General features: G+C 44.4%; 3 protein-coding genes across 4 annotated transcripts; 2 read left to right on the forward strand and 1 right to left on the reverse strand.

Annotated features, from left to right (window-relative positions):
• Nucleotides 1–279: 279 nt before the first annotated feature.
• Nucleotides 280–4,096, forward strand: LOC146180753 (uncharacterized). Of its 2 annotated transcripts, XM_084576137.1 has the most exons (4): nucleotides 280–728; nucleotides 788–895; nucleotides 980–1,051; nucleotides 1,743–4,096. In XM_084576137.1, the coding sequence occupies exons 1-4, from the start codon at nucleotides 425–427 to the stop codon at nucleotides 2,855–2,857; spliced, it is 1,599 nt and encodes a 532-aa protein (XP_084432263.1). In that variant the 5' UTR covers nucleotides 280–424; the 3' UTR covers nucleotides 2,858–4,096. The 2 variants fall into 2 exon arrangements, with proteins under 2 accessions (XP_084432263.1, XP_084432262.1); XM_084576136.1 differs by having other exon boundaries at nucleotides 788–1,051.
• Nucleotides 4,097–8,081: 3,985 nt separating this feature from the next.
• On the reverse strand, nucleotides 8,082–10,207 carry LOC146180754 (uncharacterized). Its single transcript, XM_084576138.1, has one exon. The coding sequence runs from the start codon at nucleotides 10,189–10,191 to the stop codon at nucleotides 8,923–8,925; it is 1,269 nt and encodes a 422-aa protein (XP_084432264.1). The 5' UTR covers nucleotides 10,192–10,207; the 3' UTR covers nucleotides 8,082–8,922.
• Nucleotides 10,208–17,016: 6,809 nt separating this feature from the next.
• Nucleotides 17,017–18,933, forward strand: LOC146180755 (uncharacterized). The gene is made up of 3 exons (XM_084575645.1): nucleotides 17,017–17,412; nucleotides 17,654–18,442; nucleotides 18,887–18,933. The coding sequence occupies exons 1-3, from the start codon at nucleotides 17,217–17,219 to the stop codon at nucleotides 18,931–18,933; spliced, it is 1,032 nt and encodes a 343-aa protein (XP_084431771.1). The 5' UTR covers nucleotides 17,017–17,216.
• The last annotated feature ends 634 nt before the right edge of the window (nucleotides 18,934–19,567 follow it).

Here is a 19,567-nt window from a genome sequence, read left to right on the forward strand (position 1 = left end):
CGCCCATTTGCATGTGGTTAGTAGAACAAACATCGTCGGCACAACCGAAGCACAGTGTTCGGTATTGGAAAACATGCTCCTGCGCAAATTACGATCCGACTAATCGCACTTAAATGCCGACCATGATGCAAGGCAGTTTATTGATGGGCTACCTTTTTGATGACCAATGCACCATTTCGGAAATCGCAGCGCCGCGAAAAAACCTAGCGGGCGCGCGACGCATTATGGGAAAAGTGAGCGAACGCCGACCGACCGCTCGTCTTTCCTGCCTCCTGCGTTCGCATAGCTGTGGTGTGTGTGTGTGTACGTGCTTCGATTGCTTTAAGATTTCGTGTATTTTTTGGTGGTGGGCGGTTGCAGGTGCGTTATATAAAGTGTTACGTGCCTGTGGGTTACTTAGTGGCCGCTGCCACTACTGCGCGCGATGTCGTCGAAGTGCCGAGGCGGCGGTCAGACTTGTTGTGTGCCTGGCTGCGACAACAACACGCTGAAAGACAAGAACGTTTCATTTCACGCGTTCCCTGCAAATGAAAAAGAAAAAAAGGAGTGGGTGAGAAGAATCAACCGCCAGGGAAGTGCTGGTCGCTTCTCTTTGTGGCAACCTTCTAAGCACCACCGGATCTGCGGAGCTCACTTCAACGCAAGTGGACGCCGTGGCTATATGGACCGGTTGCCGACAATTTTCCCTCATAAAGTCATCAGTCAACTATCTCCTTCCTTTAATACCGGTAAATATATATATTCAGGCGGTTATCGCATATTATCATTACTGCCAAATCTCTTCCAGTCGCGAAACGCAAGAAGACGAGCTCCCAAACTGCCTCTGCCAGCCCTGTGCTCGTCCTGAACGAGTTGGAGATCGGCTACGTAGTTGACGTGCCCCAATGCGATCAACGTAAGAGACGCTTTAACTGTGCCATCTTTTTTCTGAGGCTTCGATTTTGTGTGTTCGCATTTTCATCAAAGCGTTTGTACGCAGAGAGCGACGTAGTTTCCCAGGAGCCCACCCAGCTGACCTTCGGTGCACCGGCTTCGTCTCGCACGGAAACAGGTTAGTGATGGTTCAAAATTCTCACTTTCTCCATTCCACTATGAAAACTTATTTTTCGCATTTAACGGACCCCTATCGCGCCCACTCATTGGGAGGTCCACGGGTGCTGTGGCGACCGGTATATTAATAAATGGACCAAACTTTTTTCCCGCGAAGCCAGTTTTTCGCAAGCTTTTGCAGCTAGCCATGGGAAGTCTACATGTTATGAGTTGCATAACCTCATGTATTCTGTGACATGTCATCAGTGATTTGTACCGTGCATGTGTTATTACTTCAGCGAGTTTTCTGATAAACGCGGTACCTCTTCCACCAGTGCATGCATTGTGAAACTTACCCATTTCATTTCTTTCACCGCGACATTATTCCCTTCACCACAGCTTGGAAAAATGACACAAAAGTCAGGCTATCCAAATGCATATACAGTGTAGATTTGGCTGATGTGCTGGGTGCATGAAACCTATGGTTCCATGCTGGTTGGTAAGCTGCTTGCACAGGTGGATCAGTGGAGTGAAAGAGAGTTGGGCTCTATGGCTTTGTCATCCTAGTTCTTTGTTGTCTGTATATCAGTGTAAGCTGAGAGCAAGGGTTCAGAACACACATTGTGGGCTGAAGTGACTATTTCAAGCCCTGAAATCTGTATTAAAGCACGGCCTAACTGTTCGCAAATCAATAAACAGTTTTTATTTTCTAGGTGCCGAGCATTCGTACTCCATGGGGCCTCCAGACACAGCATCTGCTGCCGCACTAAGGAAAGTCAACCACCTTCTCGAAGTATGTGGAAAACTGGAGCATGAAAATAATTTGCTTCGAAAAGAGAAATCTGTGCTCCAGAAAACGGTTGAGGATCTGGAGGCTCAGTTGCACCATGTGAAAGTTGAGGCGCTTAAAGAGAAGCTAAAAACAAAAAACCGTGTCTCAAAAGTTCACGGTTTTGTTTCAGATCAAAAGCGACTAGTGTTTTATACAGGGTTTAACTCCTTTGAAAAATTTGATGCGTTTCTGGAACATGTTGAAGGCATGTACCAGACACTGAAAACAGGTGCTGGCAGGCCACCAGCACTGAAAATGAAAGAACAGGTCATTGCAGTGCTTTGCAGGCTCCGGGTTGGGTTACTGGAGCAGGATTTGGCATATCGCCTGAAAGTGTCTGTGTCAACCGTGAGTGCTATGTTCACATTTTGGGTAAATTTTTTGTTTGAAATGTTAATCCAGATACCAATGTGGCCATCCCGTAACACAGTGGACATGTTCATGCCAGACAATTTTAAAGAATTGTACCCATCGACACGCATTGTACTGGACTGCACAGAAATTTTTATCGAGAACCCGTCTGATTACAGTACGCAAAGCGACACTTTCAGCTCGTACAAAGGACACAACACTGCAAAAGGGCTCATTGGCATCACTCCAAACGGCTTCGTTTCTTTCGTGTCAAATCTTGCACCTGGGAGACTTTCCGATCGAGAAATCACGAGACACAGTGGCCTCTATGAGTTGCTCGAGGAAGGGGACAGCGTAATGGCGGATAGAGGATTCCTCATTGAAGATGACCTCCGTCAGCTTGGAGTCGAATTAAACATGCCACCTATGTTGAATGGCCGCTCGCAGTTGTCACTGGCAGATGAGATAGCAACACGGCAGATAGCGAGTTTGCGAATTCATGTTGAGCGTGTCATCAGGGAAGTTAAAAACTTCAGAATACTCCGTGCTGTCTTTCCTAACGTTATGGCAGAGAAGCTGAACAAGATATGGAAAATTTGTTGTTATCTCAATAATTTCATGCATGAGCCCATTCTAAACCGATGAGCGATGGTAGTGTTTTTAATGTTTTGTATGTTATGCATGATCTACTGTAATGCAGGGGTGCTCAAACTCTTTAGCCTTCTCATTTGAAGACCAAATCATTTCGCTAAAATGCAGTCGGCTTCTAACATGTTTCATTTGTGTTCTGGCCAGCTTTGGTCACGGAGCCTGTCTTGAAAATATTTGTTTTATGGGGGATTAACGTCCCAAAGCGACTCAGGCTATGAGAGACGCCGTAGTGAAGGGCTCAGGAAATTTCGATCACCTGAGGTTCTTTAACGTGCACTGACATCGCACTGTACACTGGCCTCTAAAATTTTGCCTCCATCGAAATTCGACCGCTGCGGCTGAGGCTTGAAAAGGTGCTGGCCGACATATGTAAAAGGGGTATGCAAGCTGCGCAGCACATGAACAAGTACTTAAATTCTGTTATGACTGACTGTATAGTGAGATAGCTGTAAGCAGCTACAGCATTAGTCCCAAAATAACTGGCTAAAGTGGATGAAGACATGCATGAACATAGGTGCTTGGGGATTCTAGGAACTGTTCCAAGAACCCCTAGAGTTCCCCAAAATGCAGTTTGAGAATCCCTGCTGCAGTGCAAGGATCGAACTTGCACTGAATTACACTATTTCATGTACAGCAGACTAGAGGAGCCTTTCTTTCTCTGCTGAAGTAAATCTGAAGTCAATGTACAGGCTATATAGAGCTGCAATGCCTTATTTCTCTGTCGGTGTTGTGCAAATGATTTGAGCATAGATTGTGGCAGTACTATATCCAAGTCATGACTGGAAACGAAATCACCAGTCTCATTGCTGATCTACACAGACAAGATGGAAAGTTGGTGTTTGCAGCCATTGTCTTTTCTACGACAGATTGTCTTTCCTAACTTTTTGGAATGAAATCTGTAAAGTGAATTTCACTTTGTCATTTTTACATGTGTTAGTGATGTACTCATTTTAAAAAAAAGTGATATGTATTGTATATATGTGTACTGTATATGTAAAAAATTTGTACATGTATGCGAGTATTTAATGGCACTGAAATTTGAAAGCTTTATTACCAACTCTCATGTAATGTCTTGCATGGAATCCTTGAGAAAGAACTTATATCAGCTACAATACCCGAGATGCGACAGATTTGAGCTTGTCGTCAAAGAAGTGCGAGCTCAGTGCTACTCGAAACTTGTGCATTAACCCCTCAGAGCAGAGATTAAGTATGCTGAATCTGCACCTTGGACACTGTCTATGACGGCACATTGATTTACTGTAAAGCATAAGCCTTCGTTGGTTCACTTCACATATGTTACAAGTCGTACCGAGTGCAAGAGTATCTACAATACGGAGAACACTCTTGTCACTTTGCAAAGATTTTGCTTGCAACTTTCATTGCGGTTTCCTTACAGAGACCAATGTGAAGTATGTAGCTGCCCATGTGCTTGGGACTGTAGCTGTGTTCCTAGTGACTGGAAGGTGGGCAAGGTGGTTCCCCTGCACAAGTCTGGGGACAAACATTCTCCTAATAACTACCGACCCATTTCACTTACTAGCATCCCATGTAAGATCATGGAACATGTCATCTGCTCTCATCTCGCCAATTTTCTTGAATCAAATTCGTTCTTCAGTCATTCCCACCACGGGTTTCGTAAAACATTCTCATGCGAGACTCAGCTTCTATGCTTTTCACAAGACCTTCATTTCATTCTTGACCGGGGTTCCATAGCAGGCTGTATATTCCTCGATTTCTCCAAAGCTTTCGATAAAGTTTCTCACCAATTACTACTTTTCAAATTAAGTAACCTCAAACTCGACCCTAGCATCGTTTCGTGGCTTGAGTCTTTCCTCACTAACCGTTCTCAATACGTGACAGCAAATAAATGGAACTCTCGTTCCTCTCCAGTGGGCGCAGGCATTCCCCAGGGCTCCGTACCAGGGCCCCTACTTTTTCTAATTTATATTAATGATTTGCCTAACACCATTGCTTCTTCTGTGTCTCTCTTTGCTGACGATTGTGTAATTTACCGTGAAATTAACAGTGACTCTGACATTTCTGTTCTTCAGTCTGATATTAACCAAGTTTCAGAGTGGTGTAAATTATGGCACATGAAGCTTAACATTAACAAGTGCAAACATATGCGTATTTCTCGTCGTAACAATGAAGTAGCTAATTACAACCTCAATAATACTCCTCTTGAAACTGTGTCTTCGTATAGATACCTTGGTGTGCACATAACTTCTAATCTTTCTTGGAATCTGCATGTGGAATCTATTACTAACAATGCTAACCGCATGTTGGGGTACCTGCGCCGAAACTTTAACCTTTCTTTTAGTTCAATAAAACTGCTTCTTTATAAAACCCTTGTTCGTCCTAAACTGGAATATGCAGCCTCTGTCTGGGACCCTGGCCTTGCATCTCTAGAATCTGAAATCGAATCTGTTCAAAACCGCGCGTCACGTTTTATACTTTCCAACTATAACCGTAACTCCAGTGTTACCGTTATGAAAACAACATTATCATTGCCACCGCTTTCACTACGCAGAAATATTTCCCGCTTATGTCTATTTCACAAAATCTATTACCACAATCCTGTCCTTAAGAGCCGGCTACTAACTACCCCCACATATGTTTCAGGTCGCATTGATCGTCTTCACAAAGTAGGTGTTCCGTCATGTCGTACTAAACACACCTCTTGTTCTTTCGTTCCAAACACTTCTGTCAGTTGGAACCACCTTCCTAGGCACATTGCTGATATTACGGACCCAAATTCTTTTAAGACTGCCGTATGTAATCTATATTTATAAATGGTAGTCAAATGTTTTTGTTCGTTTTCGGTGACATTGTTGACTGTCGGAAATGTTTTTTTTTTTGTCTCACCTGCTTTTCTGCTTTTTTTTTCCGCCAATCCTTTTTTTTTTTTTTGATCACTTTTCGCCGTGTTATTGTTTCTCCTATGATGCTTTATGCTGCACTGTACCCTGTACCAATGTATCTTTCCCACTCCCCTCTTTAATGCCTTCGGGCCCTGAGGGTATATGAATAAATAAATAAATAAATAAATAAATAAATAAAAGGTTTTCTTACAAAGAAAGGCTCTTGTATTGCACAGCTCACTTAAACATCTTGTGCCAATATATTTTAAGAGCATAACACAAAAGCATGCTAAGCAATGCATCTCTATGTATAAGCACGTTGCAGAAAAATTTTGTTTATGCGCACATGGGAGCTTTTTTCCTACCTATTACGTTTAAAAAACAAAATGTTGCTTTGAATCAAGAATATATAGTATGTAATGTGGCAGTCTTACAAAATACAATAACAAAAAAGAAGTACGCAAAACAGTCTTGACGCCTTAAGTGCAGAAATGAAGAAAGCCAAGCAACCAATATGAGCATATAAACTGTGCACCTCCCAAAGAACGTATTTTTGCAAGGAAGAAAGAAGAACTTTCATATGTTTCTGAAGTGCTGGTTCCAAATGAGCAATAATGATGAAGCAAGAACAAACTGTTAAATTAATGATCTCAATACACTCATTTTGCATCGAATGAAGTGCTGGTTCCAAATGAGCAATAATGATGAAGCAAAAACAAACTGTTAAATTAATGATCTCAATACACTCATTTTGCATCGAAGCATATACATCAGCTTGCAAGTACATAGTAAAACCTTGCACAAGAATTACCTTTCTTACGGCAACAAGTCATCCTAAAAAGTACAAATACTACGCCAGACACAAAATCAAAATGTTCACAGATTTCGCTTGCACAGCAATGATTGCAGTACACAAGCAAGAACTTGCACACAACTCTCAATCACAGCTACACAGCAAGTAGACATACTGAACCTGTGTATGCCAACTAGCAACTAACCGCCGCATTTGCAAATTCTTCTTTGATTTTATATAGAAGATGAAAGTAACCATGAGAAAACATGGTGTGAACAGAATTAAACATCATATTTCAAATATAAATGACTATCATCAAGTCGGTAGTTTGCCCAAATTAGCCACACGCGAACCTGCTAGACAGCAACACATCAATCAGTGCGTGTGTCCTGACATCCAGGAAGTGTAGCAGGAAGCATTTAACATGCAGGCACATGAACTTCATAGGATCAGGTAGCAGAACCTATACAGAGTCACACTCATGAATTCTAGCTCGTACAAATGACAAGAAAAAAAAGCGTCGGGGACACCAAAACAAATGAAGCATAGGACGACTCGCACCAAAACGCAGACAGACAAGATGCGTCTACCTCCACAGTAGAGGGGCACATTGTTTGGCAGTGGTTTTGACACTCGCATTTCTAGACGTTAAATCCAAAGCCTCGACAGCTTTCCCTTCTTTCTATTTAGGTTTTCAGTACAAGGGGAGAAGGATGCCGCCAATAGAAAGTAACAAAAAAAAAAGGTAAAGGAAGCACAGGATCAGTGTAAACATGGTTCAGCAGTCCAAATCTCAGTCCTCCTCTCTTTAGACACAGCAGCACACAAAGTGAGAAACGATTTTTACATTCCATACTTCCGCTATGGGCACACAGTTGTCAAGGGCTCCAGACCAGATGAAACCATGTGAAGCCTATTATCACGCACAAAACTTTTTACATACAAGCATTTCTGCACCTTGCCTTGATCAAGATGTATCAAAGCGCCTGTGTACCAAATCAATTGATCTGTCTTCAGCAGAAGGACCCCACATCTTCCGAATCAAAGTGGCCGATCTGTTCATTAGAAGTTGCCGTTTTGTCTTTATTAGGCATGACACGAGACCACCAAGGAATGTCATCTCCGTCCGCAAAGAGTTAAGCATCCACCACGATGGCTCTGCGACTATGGAATTTGGCTGCTTGACCCAATGTCATGGGATGAAATCACAAACATGAAAGTCCCATTCTGGTGGAGGCAAAATATAATGTGCACATTAAAAATCCACGATGGTCAAAGCTGTTTGGGAGCCCTCCATCCCCATGTCCCTCGTTGCCTACAGGATGTTAAACCAGAAAAACGTAGGCTCGACTCAAAACATAGCAATGATGTGTGTCAAACCAGATCAGCTTTCACAATGTGATGACTGGATGAAGTAAAAAATAGAGCATTTAGAATTTAATTCACTACTACTTGAAGGCATTTCAGACAATGCTGAGTTCAGCTTCTTCTTACCCTTACAAGTGAGGTTGATAAAAGAATTACCAAACTGTCAAGCTACAAGAGAAAATTGCGTGCAGTGAAAATGAATTAAATTCCAGATGTCGCATGAAACCTTGGCAAAACAAATGGAGAAGCTACAACGACTGTAAGGAAGGTGCGTGATGTTGCTACGCAGTGGCTACATTCTTTTCTTAGGAGTTTACCCGACAGACCAACAGACTTAATGAGCATTGATACCAAGACAAAACAGATGAACACAAACCTTGACCTCATCAGGCTGCACAGTGTTTCTCCTTCATCAAACCTGACTTTCAACTTTAAAGGTCGCACTGCTCCTATTGGCTAAACCTAAGCGCTTTCTTTTTATTACAAAATTATCGATGAGGAGTGATGCTCTGGTATTCAAAACACATCTGAAATGTGAAAATGCTCCTTCATAGTTAGGTTAGGTTAGCAAATGGAGGTGGGAAAATCAAGTGGCAGGAAACGACAGTGGACAAGGAATCCAAAAAATACCTTTCCTCTGTCTGCCAAGAGAGCACGACTTTCTTATCGACAAGCAACACGAGAAAAAAAGTTGGTTCAAAAAAAAAAATTCAGGCAAAGGACAAGGGAAAAATCACAAGGAAGGTGGCCGACAAATGTAGAGACAGGAACTTGGAGGACAAGGCAGCAAGACGTGTGGTGCTTGGCATTTACTTTTTACACACAGATTAGTGGCACACACATTTAAATGGGTTGTGGCACAACATGCACATGGCCATAACGATATTACGCAGAAAAACACTTTCTTCATGGAGAAAAATGCAATACAAGATATTTAAGAAACAAATATACATAAGTATGAACACATGCCAAAGCATGTTACGAGCCCGAGCATCTTTGTCCTGCAGACCAATGTAACATAAATAAGTCATTGAAATTCACACACAAGCACAGTGCTCTTGGTAGTTCTTGTAACATTCCAGGAGACGTGGTAGCATTTTGGAAATCCAAAGCGAGCTGTCAAAAGTGATCCTCTGAAGAGTGCAGTCTGTGCCATTATCAACCACAAAATCACACCAGGAGAGTCCAGTCAAAGCCATTTGCCCCTGGACCTGGTAAAAGTACTTGTGCGTTGGTTTAAGAACTCCATTCTTCAGGTAGGGTGCCGTATTCACAGCATTTTCTAATTCCTCACCCCGCTCCTTGGCAGCTGAGAGGGTCTTAACTTCAAGGAGACCAAAATCTCCTCCCTGCTCTACAACACGGTCAGGCGTTGCACCAAGAACAGGGACACCAGGGTTGACGCACAACCCACAACAGTAAATCCTAACTGGGACCTTTTTCTTGGCTATGTAACGCTGCACGGCTGCATCTTCATTCCTTAAACCATCAGCCATGTATTTGGTCTGCATCTGGCTAGACCCGAACAACCTCTTAAAAAACTTCTCATCAGCTGGCTTCTTCCGTGACACCACATCTCCAAAGTGTGAAGCAGTCAGGCGCTTGGATCTCTCGAAGCTCCATGTTGTAGAGCCGCTCTGCATCCTAGTCGCTTGCTCAAGGGCCCATGAGTCTTCTAAAGTAAGCTCACAGGAGCCGAACGTGTACCCAGCTGGCACATGCTCAACCCACAGGGCTTGCACCGGCAACCTGATTGGCATCTGGCTGAGAGCCTCCTCCTGACGTGTTCTTTTCACTTGTACGGGCAGAAAGTGGTTGTCCTCCAGCGTCTTGCATAGCATGGCGTTTGGAATATTTTTCTGTGTCTGATACATTCTCTTAATATGGTCTTCAGTTACTGTCAGAGAAACTGTGGTTTCTTGAGTTGCATACCTGGCAGCTTTCATTGGCATATGTTTCACAAAACGCAGTTTTGAGAACTCGCGTGTGTGCACGTTGGCCTTCTTTGCCCCAGTACCCCATGCTCTGGGTTTGTCTGTACACGACTGTGTGTCTTGCACGTAGGCTGCCCCAGAGCGCTTCAGGTCTAATACAAACCATAGAATTGCTACTACATGTTTACAAACACCTGCAGCTCCAGCCCGGCAGTTGCAGGTTCCTTCGTCCACAGTTCCATTTGACGAGAGCACAGCAGCAGTGTTATATAATTTTGCCAAAGAGAATGATGCCTCCACTGCTGCTTTAAGAAAAGTGGATCTGTCAGCCTTGCAAATAAGAACATTGTGCACCTTCTCTGCTTTGGACATCCTGTATCCGCTTACAGTATGCTTCTGAGCACCACGTGAATTCTGATGTGCCAAGATTCCTTGCTCTGAGAACCCATCTGGAACGTCTTTTAACTGTTTTGTCCATGGCCCTTTCGGTAGCCTTGCTTGGAGAGGAAGTGCATTATGGATGGCTTGCAGTGGTACCTGCAACATGGGTATAAGCAAGTGTCAAAATGTTTTCTTTGGCACTCCACATATAAACAGAGCATGGAAGCATACACAGCTGATCATGGCATCACCAATGCGATCTTGAAATAAAGTATTCATTCATTGTGTCTTAGTTACTTGTGGCAAGCATGCTTGAAAAGCAACGCTGAACCCGTTTCATTTACTACGCGCGGTCGTGAAGAATGTTGCACAAGGACGGCCTCGGTAAACCACCAGCTAACTAAAACTCCGAGGCCGCCCAAGTACAAGGTACTGGCGCGTCCATGTTTTTCACGTTAGCAAAATATCCGCCGCAGTTTTTTTCGACCGCGTTCGCGTTACTTGTAGCCACCGAGGCACGTTCATATTTTGGCTGCGCCTATCTGCACTCCACGGTAGTAACAAATGGACACCGTTACCGAGATAGTACGAGCTGTCAAACTCGTTGAATATGGCACAGACAGCAACTACTATTTGTATCGCAAAAATATGCTCAGCTACACACAATGTAACAGTGCTTGTTGGTTCTGCTTCGCACTTGCTGCGTGCTATTCGAACAACACTATAGGCAAGAAAATGCGCTCGCACAAGCTAAGCACCAACTCAACTACTACTTTCTTCCAAGATGTACTCATTGAACGAATGCGCTGTCCGTTTCTTTCGACGATATACTTGTTTCAGACTCGTCCGTAGACTAAATAGCACGCTATAACCAAAAGATTGAATGGGCAGTGCGCGATAACGACGTATTTTGCTAAAATATAGCGCGTACATTCTCACAAGACTATGTCGCACTGTTGCAACAAACATGAATGCGTACGCTACGTACTACGCCTGCCGCCGGGACAGCCGCAGAAACTTTGAAGGTTCGCGACGGGCGACCAGTAAATAAATGCACTGTTAGCGCGTGCTTACCAGCAAAACACGCCTGCTAGCCGTAGGATCGCGCTCGTGCCTTCTGAAGCATAGCTAAAACTATACACTGGCACATGTGCGCGCTTCACGAGCGCTCACGTGCGAAAATACTCGCTTCGCGCTCGTAGCGTCGGCTGCAAAACCACAAAAAAAGTTGTACGGCAATGTAAAGATCACTTGCGCGGCGCAAGCATGCTACAAAAGCATTGCTAGCATCCCAAAAAAAAGTTTTGTTTACCTGCTTTTGCGCGACGTCCATGTCGAACCACTCCTGCGCCGGATCCTGCCCGGCAAGCCACGCTCACAATTCCCAGCCTGCTTTGCGGCGGTCGCGTAGGGGGCGCGCGCAACTTTCCGAAATGGTCCATTTATTACTTCAACTTGCCTGAATTTTGCGGAAGTGGTGAAAGTATTCAGTCAGCTGCGCGGCAGAAATTTTCGACAAAACAAGCGATCGAAGCAGCCGATTCGACAGTCTGCCCCATCTGGCGAACTGCGATATCGGCCCTCGCTTGTTTTAACGCCGTTGTTTTTGGCAATATTCATTGTATCGAAGATCGCCAGATGGCGCAGCCTGTAAACTTGGCTGCTTCGTTTGTTCGTTTTTTGAAGGGAGCACGTCCGTTGATGCCGAAAAATGCACGTAATTCGCACGTTTAGTAACTTATCGAGAAACCTAGCTAGACTAGTAATAAGGTTGCCTGTGGTCAGCGTTTGACCAAATAGTCCAGTAGTTCCCGCAGTAGGATATTTTACAACCAGACCGAAAAATGCGGAAAACCCTGTACATCGGCGTCCTCACTATATCCTCACTATCGTGCGTCGTCGAAATACATTTACCGATCGATTAGCCCGGCACTGGCGAGGATAGCGCAAAAGGTCGACTCAAGCAGACTAGGTCCTAGTGTGTGTGTCGTCTGCTGGCACGTGCCGTACGTCCTAATGAAATGGGCAGAACCCGCTTTCCTGAAACTTCTTTCCCGAAGCCTCTGTGTTTTTCTTGGAAATGACATCGCATCGGGCGTGCATTATAGTATATAGGAAAAGAATTCCGAATCGACCCTCTGCGAAGCGGAAAATGGAAACTGCGCAGCTGAAAAACATCGCTGATGGCCCATTTATTTACGCTAAGGCTGAGCTCATCAGACGTGGAAGAATACCTTTTTTAATTTTTTTTTTTTACATAATCCTTCATGCCCTAGAGAGTCAATAAACACTAGCTGTTATTAAAAAAAAGCGGAACTAGACGTGAATACTCTTCTTTTTAATTATTTCTTTATGCCCTAAGGCAATAAACAACGTCGTTTAAAAAAAAAAAATATGCGGAACCTATATGACAAAGAATAGTAAAGCATTACTTAAAAATTGCTTAGAGGAATGGTCAGGCCCCGCCGGGGTGGTGCGAGAAAAATACGGCAGTATTTTCTCGAAGCCGTTGCGAGTACGTGTTATTGAAGTTCTCAAGACAAGACGAAGTGCTTGAGTGGCTTCCGAGAATGGAAGCGTTGCTGCAAATGACTGATTTGTAATGGATCACGCAGCCCAAATCGCGCGGTTTTAACTCATGTTGTGTATTTGTCGCGTAATATTCACTCTGTGTGTATGTGTGTGAGTGTCTGTGTGATGTTCTATATGTGTAAAATCTGATAATAACTTAGGCAGTAAAGAAAAAAAAAAGAGGTGGTGCAGTGGTAAAACGCCCGACTACTCTGCCGGAGTTCCCGGGTTCGAACCCGACCGCGGCGGCTGCGTTTCGATGGAGGCGAAACGAAGTGGCGTCCGTGTGCTGTGCGATGTGAGTGCACGTTGATCCCCAGGTGGTCTAAATTACTTCGCAGCCCTCCACTATGGCTCATCTTTCTCTCTTTCCTCTTTCATTCCCACCTTCCTCCCTTCCCTTACGGCGTGGTTCGGATGTCCACAGAGCAAGTGTGACAGTTACTGCGCCTTTTCCTTCCTGCGAACCAACTATTTTATTAAGAACGGTCAGCCAGTCGGCATGCATGTCCGTGAATTTCTTTCCTTTTTTACAGTCGCAACAGCAGCATATCGAGCGGCTTCACATTCGAGTGCTCTTCATTAGTGGCATTCAGATAACTGCAGCTGCATTCGATTCAGCCGTGGTTCTCACCACCGGAACCGGTTCAGGGTGCGCTGCACCAAAGCTCTTAATTCACAGCGTTCCCTGCACCATGCACCGTCCGCGATTGATTTTGGTGCATTCGTGGTGCTGCTTTGGTGCAAAGAACCGCGGCTGGAGGAGCAGAAAAGTTGGGCACCCAGGTGGTCGAAATTACCCCGCAGCCATCCACTACGGCTCCCATTTCTCTCCTTCCACTTTCACTCCCACCTTCATCCCTTCTTTTGCGGCGCGTTTCAGGTTTCCACATAGCAAGTGTGACAGCTAGATACTGCGCCTTTCCCTTCCCGCGAACCAATTATTATTATTATTATTATTATTATTATTATTATTATTATTATTATTATTATTATTATTATTATTATTATTATTATTAATATCATTGGGCACGTGTTGACGGCGCTAGGAGACGACGCGCGCTTCCGCTGAGATGGTCCACTTAGGGTGATATTTTTTTTTTTTTTTTTTGTCGACGAATCTGGCGTCATTCTCCGTGAAAATGGCGAGTTCCTCTAAGGTCTCTGTGAAAACCTGAATAGCCTCTGGCTGGGACGCGTATTTGGGTTTGCTCGGTACGGTGGCTCCGCAAGGGACAAAACGACAGAAGAGACGAAGAAAGCGGGCTGTTCCGACTAGCATCTACCGCCCCCAGGAGCCGAGCAGCCTAGCGAATAGCGGCGCATGCTTTTTTAATGGGCGTCATGTTGGACGCGGCAATAGCTTGAGAAAGCCTATACTACTACTACTACTATTACTACTGCTAATACTATTATTAATATTATTATTATTATAATTATTATTATTATTATTATTATTATTAGTAGTAGTAGTAGTAGTAGTAGTAGTAGTAGTAGTAGTAGTAGTAGTAGCAGTATAGAGGAAGACTCGTTTCACTAAGTTGGCACTGAATTGTCTGTAGGTAACGGCCAAATTAACTGGCTAAATATTATCTTCACAGTTTTAATTAATAATGATAATAATATTATTTGGTTCACAGGAAGGGAAAGGCGCAGTATGTCACACTTGTGTCTGTGGACACCAAGGGATGAAGGTGTCCACAGACACAAGGGAGGAAGAGAGAAAGAGGAGCCGTTGCGCCGGGCTACGGAGTAGTTCAGGTGTCCACAGACACAAGTGTGATAGATACAGCGCCTTTCCCTTCCTGTGAGCCAATTATGATTAATATTATTAATTAAAACTGTGAAGATAATATTTAGCCAGTTAATTCGGCCGTTAACTAGACAACTCAGTGCCAACTTCGTGAAACGAGTCTTCCTCTATACTACTACTACTACTAATGATAATAATAATATTATTAATAATAGTCATTAGCAGAGAAATATTACTGTGTATTATTATTATTATTATTATTTAGTAGTAGTAGTAGTAGTAGTAGTAGTAGTAGTAGTAGTATTATAGGCTCTCTCAAGCTAGTGCCGCGTCCAACGTGACGCCCATTGAAAAAGCATGCGCCGCTAATCGCTAGGCTGCTCGGCTCCTGGGGGCGGTAGATGCTAGTCGGAACAGCCCGTTTTCTTCGTCTCTTCTGTTGCTTTGTCCCTTGCGGAGCCACCGTACCGAGCAAACCCAAATACGCGGCTGGGACAGGTAGGTCACCGCCGCTTGCGGCGGGGGCTAGCCTGCCACCGAATGTTTATCGGTTATTGTAGGCCGTGATTGCACCCGCCACTGCTTCGGTGGTGGACGAGGGCTGTTGTGGCGTGCGTCTTTCTCTCCCTCTTTCTTTTCTTTCTTCTCTATTTTCTCTTCTGTCTGCACAAAGCAGCTGAAGTGGCTCAGCTACAGAGCCAGTAGCAGGCCCGTGCATTTTAATTCTTTTCCTTCTTCGCACAGCCACAACAACAACAACTACAGTTAAAAGCTGAAATATCTAGCAACAGCGCTTCAGTTGTACGGGCGCCCTTAAAAATGACTTTTACGATGTTGTCGTCCATGACCTCACAAGGCACGAAAATCGACGCATCACGAGAACTTACAGCTCGCTGCGCACGGGAACTGGCGAGCAGACGACAAGGCTCGATTGAAATATGTCGCACCAGTGATGTGTGGCGCTGCTGACAGGAGCACAAAAACTGGAACTGCCCCTCGCCGACACCTGACCGGCACCGGTGGCACTTTTTCAGAATTGGTGCCGAAAATAGCTCTGAATCAAGCGAATCATTGTTAACTATTTGTAACTACCTTCGCAATATACGTCCAACATTACCGTTATGTAATGCGGTAATGCGCCTCTTAGCGCTCTACGCATGCGCACTCAGTTGCTATAGGTTTAACCTACATGCAACTGTAGAACTCTAGGAACTTTGAAGCGATCCAATTCCCGCCATCCGCTGGTCCGTTGCATTGGAGTCATTGAACGTTCCTCAGGTGAATTCGATGTTATTGTGTTGATCTTGAGGGTGACGGCATTTTGCTCTCGTACATGTGTTTCGAACTGAATGCGTGAAGAAGAGGCGTGCGTCTAACGTCTTGCACGTGCTTTTTTTTTTTTCCCCTAATTTCGGCCATGAACACGCCGCGTTCAAAGCGGTACCGGCGCTATCTGGAGCCCGGTGAAACGTGCCGGGTCCCAAAACAGACAGCATATAACCAGCGTCGGAAGATAGATCAGCAGTGTGGTGAAGCGGATGTTGCTGCGGGCATATCGAGAAACGAAACTGAGCCTACGAGCGCGTCAAGCACTGAATATGTTCTCCCTGCTACTAGTGCTGCTGACCAAGCCTCCTCTGGGACTTCTAGCGATGCTGTGAATGTTATCGACAGCTGTCCAGCTGCCCAAGCTGCTGCTATCCATAGTGTTGTTGACCACACATCGCCTGAGAGTGCAGCAGCTGAAGATGCTTTCATTCCTGAAAACGTTAGCAACGGAGTGAACGTTACCGAAACTTTTTCAGTCGTCCCAAATGATGCTATCATGCATACTGTTGCTGACCACACTCCACCTGGAAGTGCAGCTGCTGAATATGCCTTCATTTCTGAATACTCTGAAGCAAACAGAGATGAAGAAGGTTGTGCCGACGAGCACGACAGCTCATCAGACATGGAAGGTGATTGTGCTGAAGCTGACGACGCAGAAGTAAAACGTTACTTAGAAGAATGTTCTAGGGAGAGCTTGCCAAACCAAGCTTTAACTAAAGCACAAGCGTTGCTCCTCGTTCTAGCTTATGTAGTCCATTCTGGACTTTCATGGAAACAGGTGGAAGGCTTGCTCGTGCTAGTGAACACTCTTTGTGGCACTGATGTTGTGCCAAAGAGCAAGTACATGTTCCGCAAATTATGGCAAGACCGAACGAACTCTGTGAATATGCACTTCTTCTGCCCCACAAGCCTTGCCTACCTTGGCAAAAAGGTTGTTAACGGCACATCACAAGCTTTTTCATGTGAAGCGTGTCAAGTCAGCAGTCACACTACTCAAGAGCTGACGAGAAGAGGCAGCTTTTTTCTTGTGTTTGACTTGAAAAGGCAGCTTCGAGACAAAATAGTTCACTATGCACAGCAGCTATTCGAAAGTCTGACAAAGCCTTTGTCTTACACATATGGTGTATATGCTGATATTACTCATGGACGCATGTATAGAAGTATCAGGCGTCAGTTAGGTCTGAAATGGTCTGACTTCACAGTGACACTAAACAGTGATGGGTCCCCTGTGTTCAAATCTAGCAAATCAAGTGTATGGCCGATCCAGTTGTTCATTAATGAACTCCCTTTTGATAGCCGCTTTCAAGATGTTCTTGTTGGAGCCTTGTGGTTTGGGAGGCAGCATCCCCCAGCTGTTCTCTTCATGAAAACGTTTGTGGATGCCTTCAACAGTGTTGGCAGCATAACATGGGAGCATGCTGGACAGAAAATAATGTCCAGAGTGTACGCAGTATGCTGCTGTGTTGACTCTCCGGCCAGAGCAGCTTTATTAACCATGAAGCAGTTCAATGGCTATTATGGATGCACCTGGTGTCTTGAAGAAGGAACTGTCATAGAAGGTAAGTTACATATTTGCCCCTGTTTTTTGTTAATTAGAAGTAGGAAATGTATAATTCGCTTTTGCTGAACTTCAGTTTATGCCAATTTTGCATGTTTACAGTGTAACTTTAAATGCATTGGTATGCACAATTATTGATTGCAGCTGTTTTATAAACTGTTAAGATTACTGCACACTACTATAGGTGACAGCGATGATAGAAACTTATTGTTAGAAAATTCAGAAATGATTTTTTTTTTCAGGGACCCTCCGCTACATTCCAAGTAGGAATTCGGCCCCATTACGCACACACAAAGGCTTGCTTGAAGATATGAAAGAAGCGCATCGAGGAGGTGAGCCAGTGCATGGCGTGAAAGGGCCGTCACCGCTGGTTAAGCTCCAAGGATTCAACCTTGTGTGGTGTATGCCACCTGATCTAATGCACTGTGTTCTTGAAGGTGTTGCAAAGCAGCTCTTAGATTTATGGCTTACAGCAACTGGTCAGCCCTACTACATTGGGCGGTGCATTCATGGACTGGACAATATAATTGTGAATATGAAGCCCCCAATTTCATTCTGCCGGCTCCCACGACCTCTCAGTGACAGGGCACATTGGAAAGCCACTGAGTGGCTCTATTGGCTACTTTACTATTCACTGCCATGTTTAAAAGAGGCATTGCCACTTGTATATTTAAATCACTTTTCTATGTTTTGTCAGGGCATATTTTTACTTTTGAAAACATCTGTAAATGATGTTGACCTACAGGAAGCAGACAACCTGTTGTCGTATTTTGTGAGTAGAGTGTATACATTGTATGGCCCTAGTGCTGCGACCTATAATGTACACCAGCTGCTTCACCTCACAAAGAGTGTTGAAATGCTTGGCCCACTTTGGGGAACATCGACATTCCCTTTTGAAAATGGGAACGGTCAGCTCCTTAAGCTCGTTAAGGCTGCACAAGGTGTGCCACTGCAGATTTCAGAACGTTGCTGCATGAAATCATGGATGAGAGCTGCGCTTAAATTTGTTGACATGACCTCTCGTTGTCAGAGTAACATAAACAAAATTATCAATGTACATTCTTTCCAGCCAAAAATTCGTGTTCTTGGGGCTCCATTACTTTCAGAGCGAATAGACAGTTTTGCTGAACAACTTTTCATTGGTAAATATGGAACTGTCCCAGCCATAACCCTCTATTCCCGTCTTCAGCTTCATGGTTTAACTATCCATACGACCTCCTACACCCGGTCTATGAAGACGTTTTCTTCTTGTCTTAAGATGAATGATGGTATGTACTGCCTGGTAAAGACCATCTGTTCAGTTCTTGTTGACACCCGCAAAATTTTGTTGGTGTGTGAAAAACTTGTTACATCAGATTGTAATTTCAGATGCATTAAGTACATGCAAAAATGTTATCGCCCTCCTCCAGGGAGAAACCTATGCCTTTATTCGGTTGATGATGTCTTATCTCAGTGCGTTTTTCTGACTTGTGCAGGCATTAGCTATGTGTTTGATGTCCCAAATGACCACAGGATTGACTGACTTGCTTCAGCATAGTGTGTGCATGTATGTAGGCTTGGGTTTGTGGAGTTTAATCTCCTAAACCATCTCAGGCAGAGATGCCGTAGTGGTGGGGTGCAGAAATTTCGACCACCTGGGGTTCTTTAATGTGCACTGACATTGCACAGTATGGGTGCCTTGCTTTTCGCTTCTATAGAAAGCGATTGCTAAGGCCGGGATTTTATCCTGTATCCTTGGGCACAGTAGTCGAGCACCCTAACCATTGCACCACACCTTTGGGGGCTTTGAGAAATGTCATAGCTGTTGCAGATAGCTGTGGATATATCCTTTGAAGCAAAAGCTTCACTATCCATGTCAACCGCAGCTTCACGTGGCTCCACATAGCCTAGTTCTGCGCATGTGAGTGACGTCACTGTCAAGACCAGCCACGCAGCCCCCTTGCCAAGTGCTACCAGCATTGCCTAGCGACACTTAAGAGGTGTGTGACTCCTCTTAATTAAAAGAAAAATTAGTCTCCACCGGGAATCAAACCTCCTTGGATCCCCAGCCGACCGCATTACCCCTGTTCCACACCCCGGATTGTGAAACGCTCTTCCTAATTCCGCTTGTCTACCATGAGCCAATGGCTTGGCGTCACATTTGAATGTGTCAAATA

This window comes from Amblyomma maculatum, chromosome 8, assembly GCF_055883805.1.
Source record: "Amblyomma maculatum isolate TAMU_Amacu chromosome 8, ASM5588380v1, whole genome shotgun sequence".
Classification (NCBI taxonomy): Eukaryota; Metazoa; Arthropoda; class Arachnida; order Ixodida; family Ixodidae; genus Amblyomma; species Amblyomma maculatum.

Coding starts and splice junctions, on each gene's coding strand:
- LOC146180753 (XM_084576136.1), top strand. CDS start 425: ATGTCGTCGAAGTGCCGAGGCGGCGGTCAGACTTGTTGTGTGCCTGGC. Junction 729..787: donor ATCTCCTTCCTTTAATACCG/GTAAATATATAT, acceptor AATCTCTTCCAG/TCGCGAAACGCAAGAAGACG. Junction 1,052..1,742: donor TTCGTCTCGCACGGAAACAG/GTTAGTGATGGT, acceptor TTTATTTTCTAG/GTGCCGAGCATTCGTACTCC.
- LOC146180754 (XM_084576138.1), bottom strand. CDS start 10,191: ATGTCCAAAGCAGAGAAGGTGCACAATGTTCTTATTTGCAAGGCTGAC.
- LOC146180755 (XM_084575645.1), top strand. CDS start 17,217: ATGAAAACGTTTGTGGATGCCTTCAACAGTGTTGGCAGCATAACATGG. Junction 17,413..17,653: donor AGAAGGAACTGTCATAGAAG/GTAAGTTACATA, acceptor TTTTTTTTTCAG/GGACCCTCCGCTACATTCCA. Junction 18,443..18,886: donor CATGACCTCTCGTTGTCAGA/GTAACATAAACA, acceptor TGACTTGTGCAG/GCATTAGCTATGTGTTTGAT.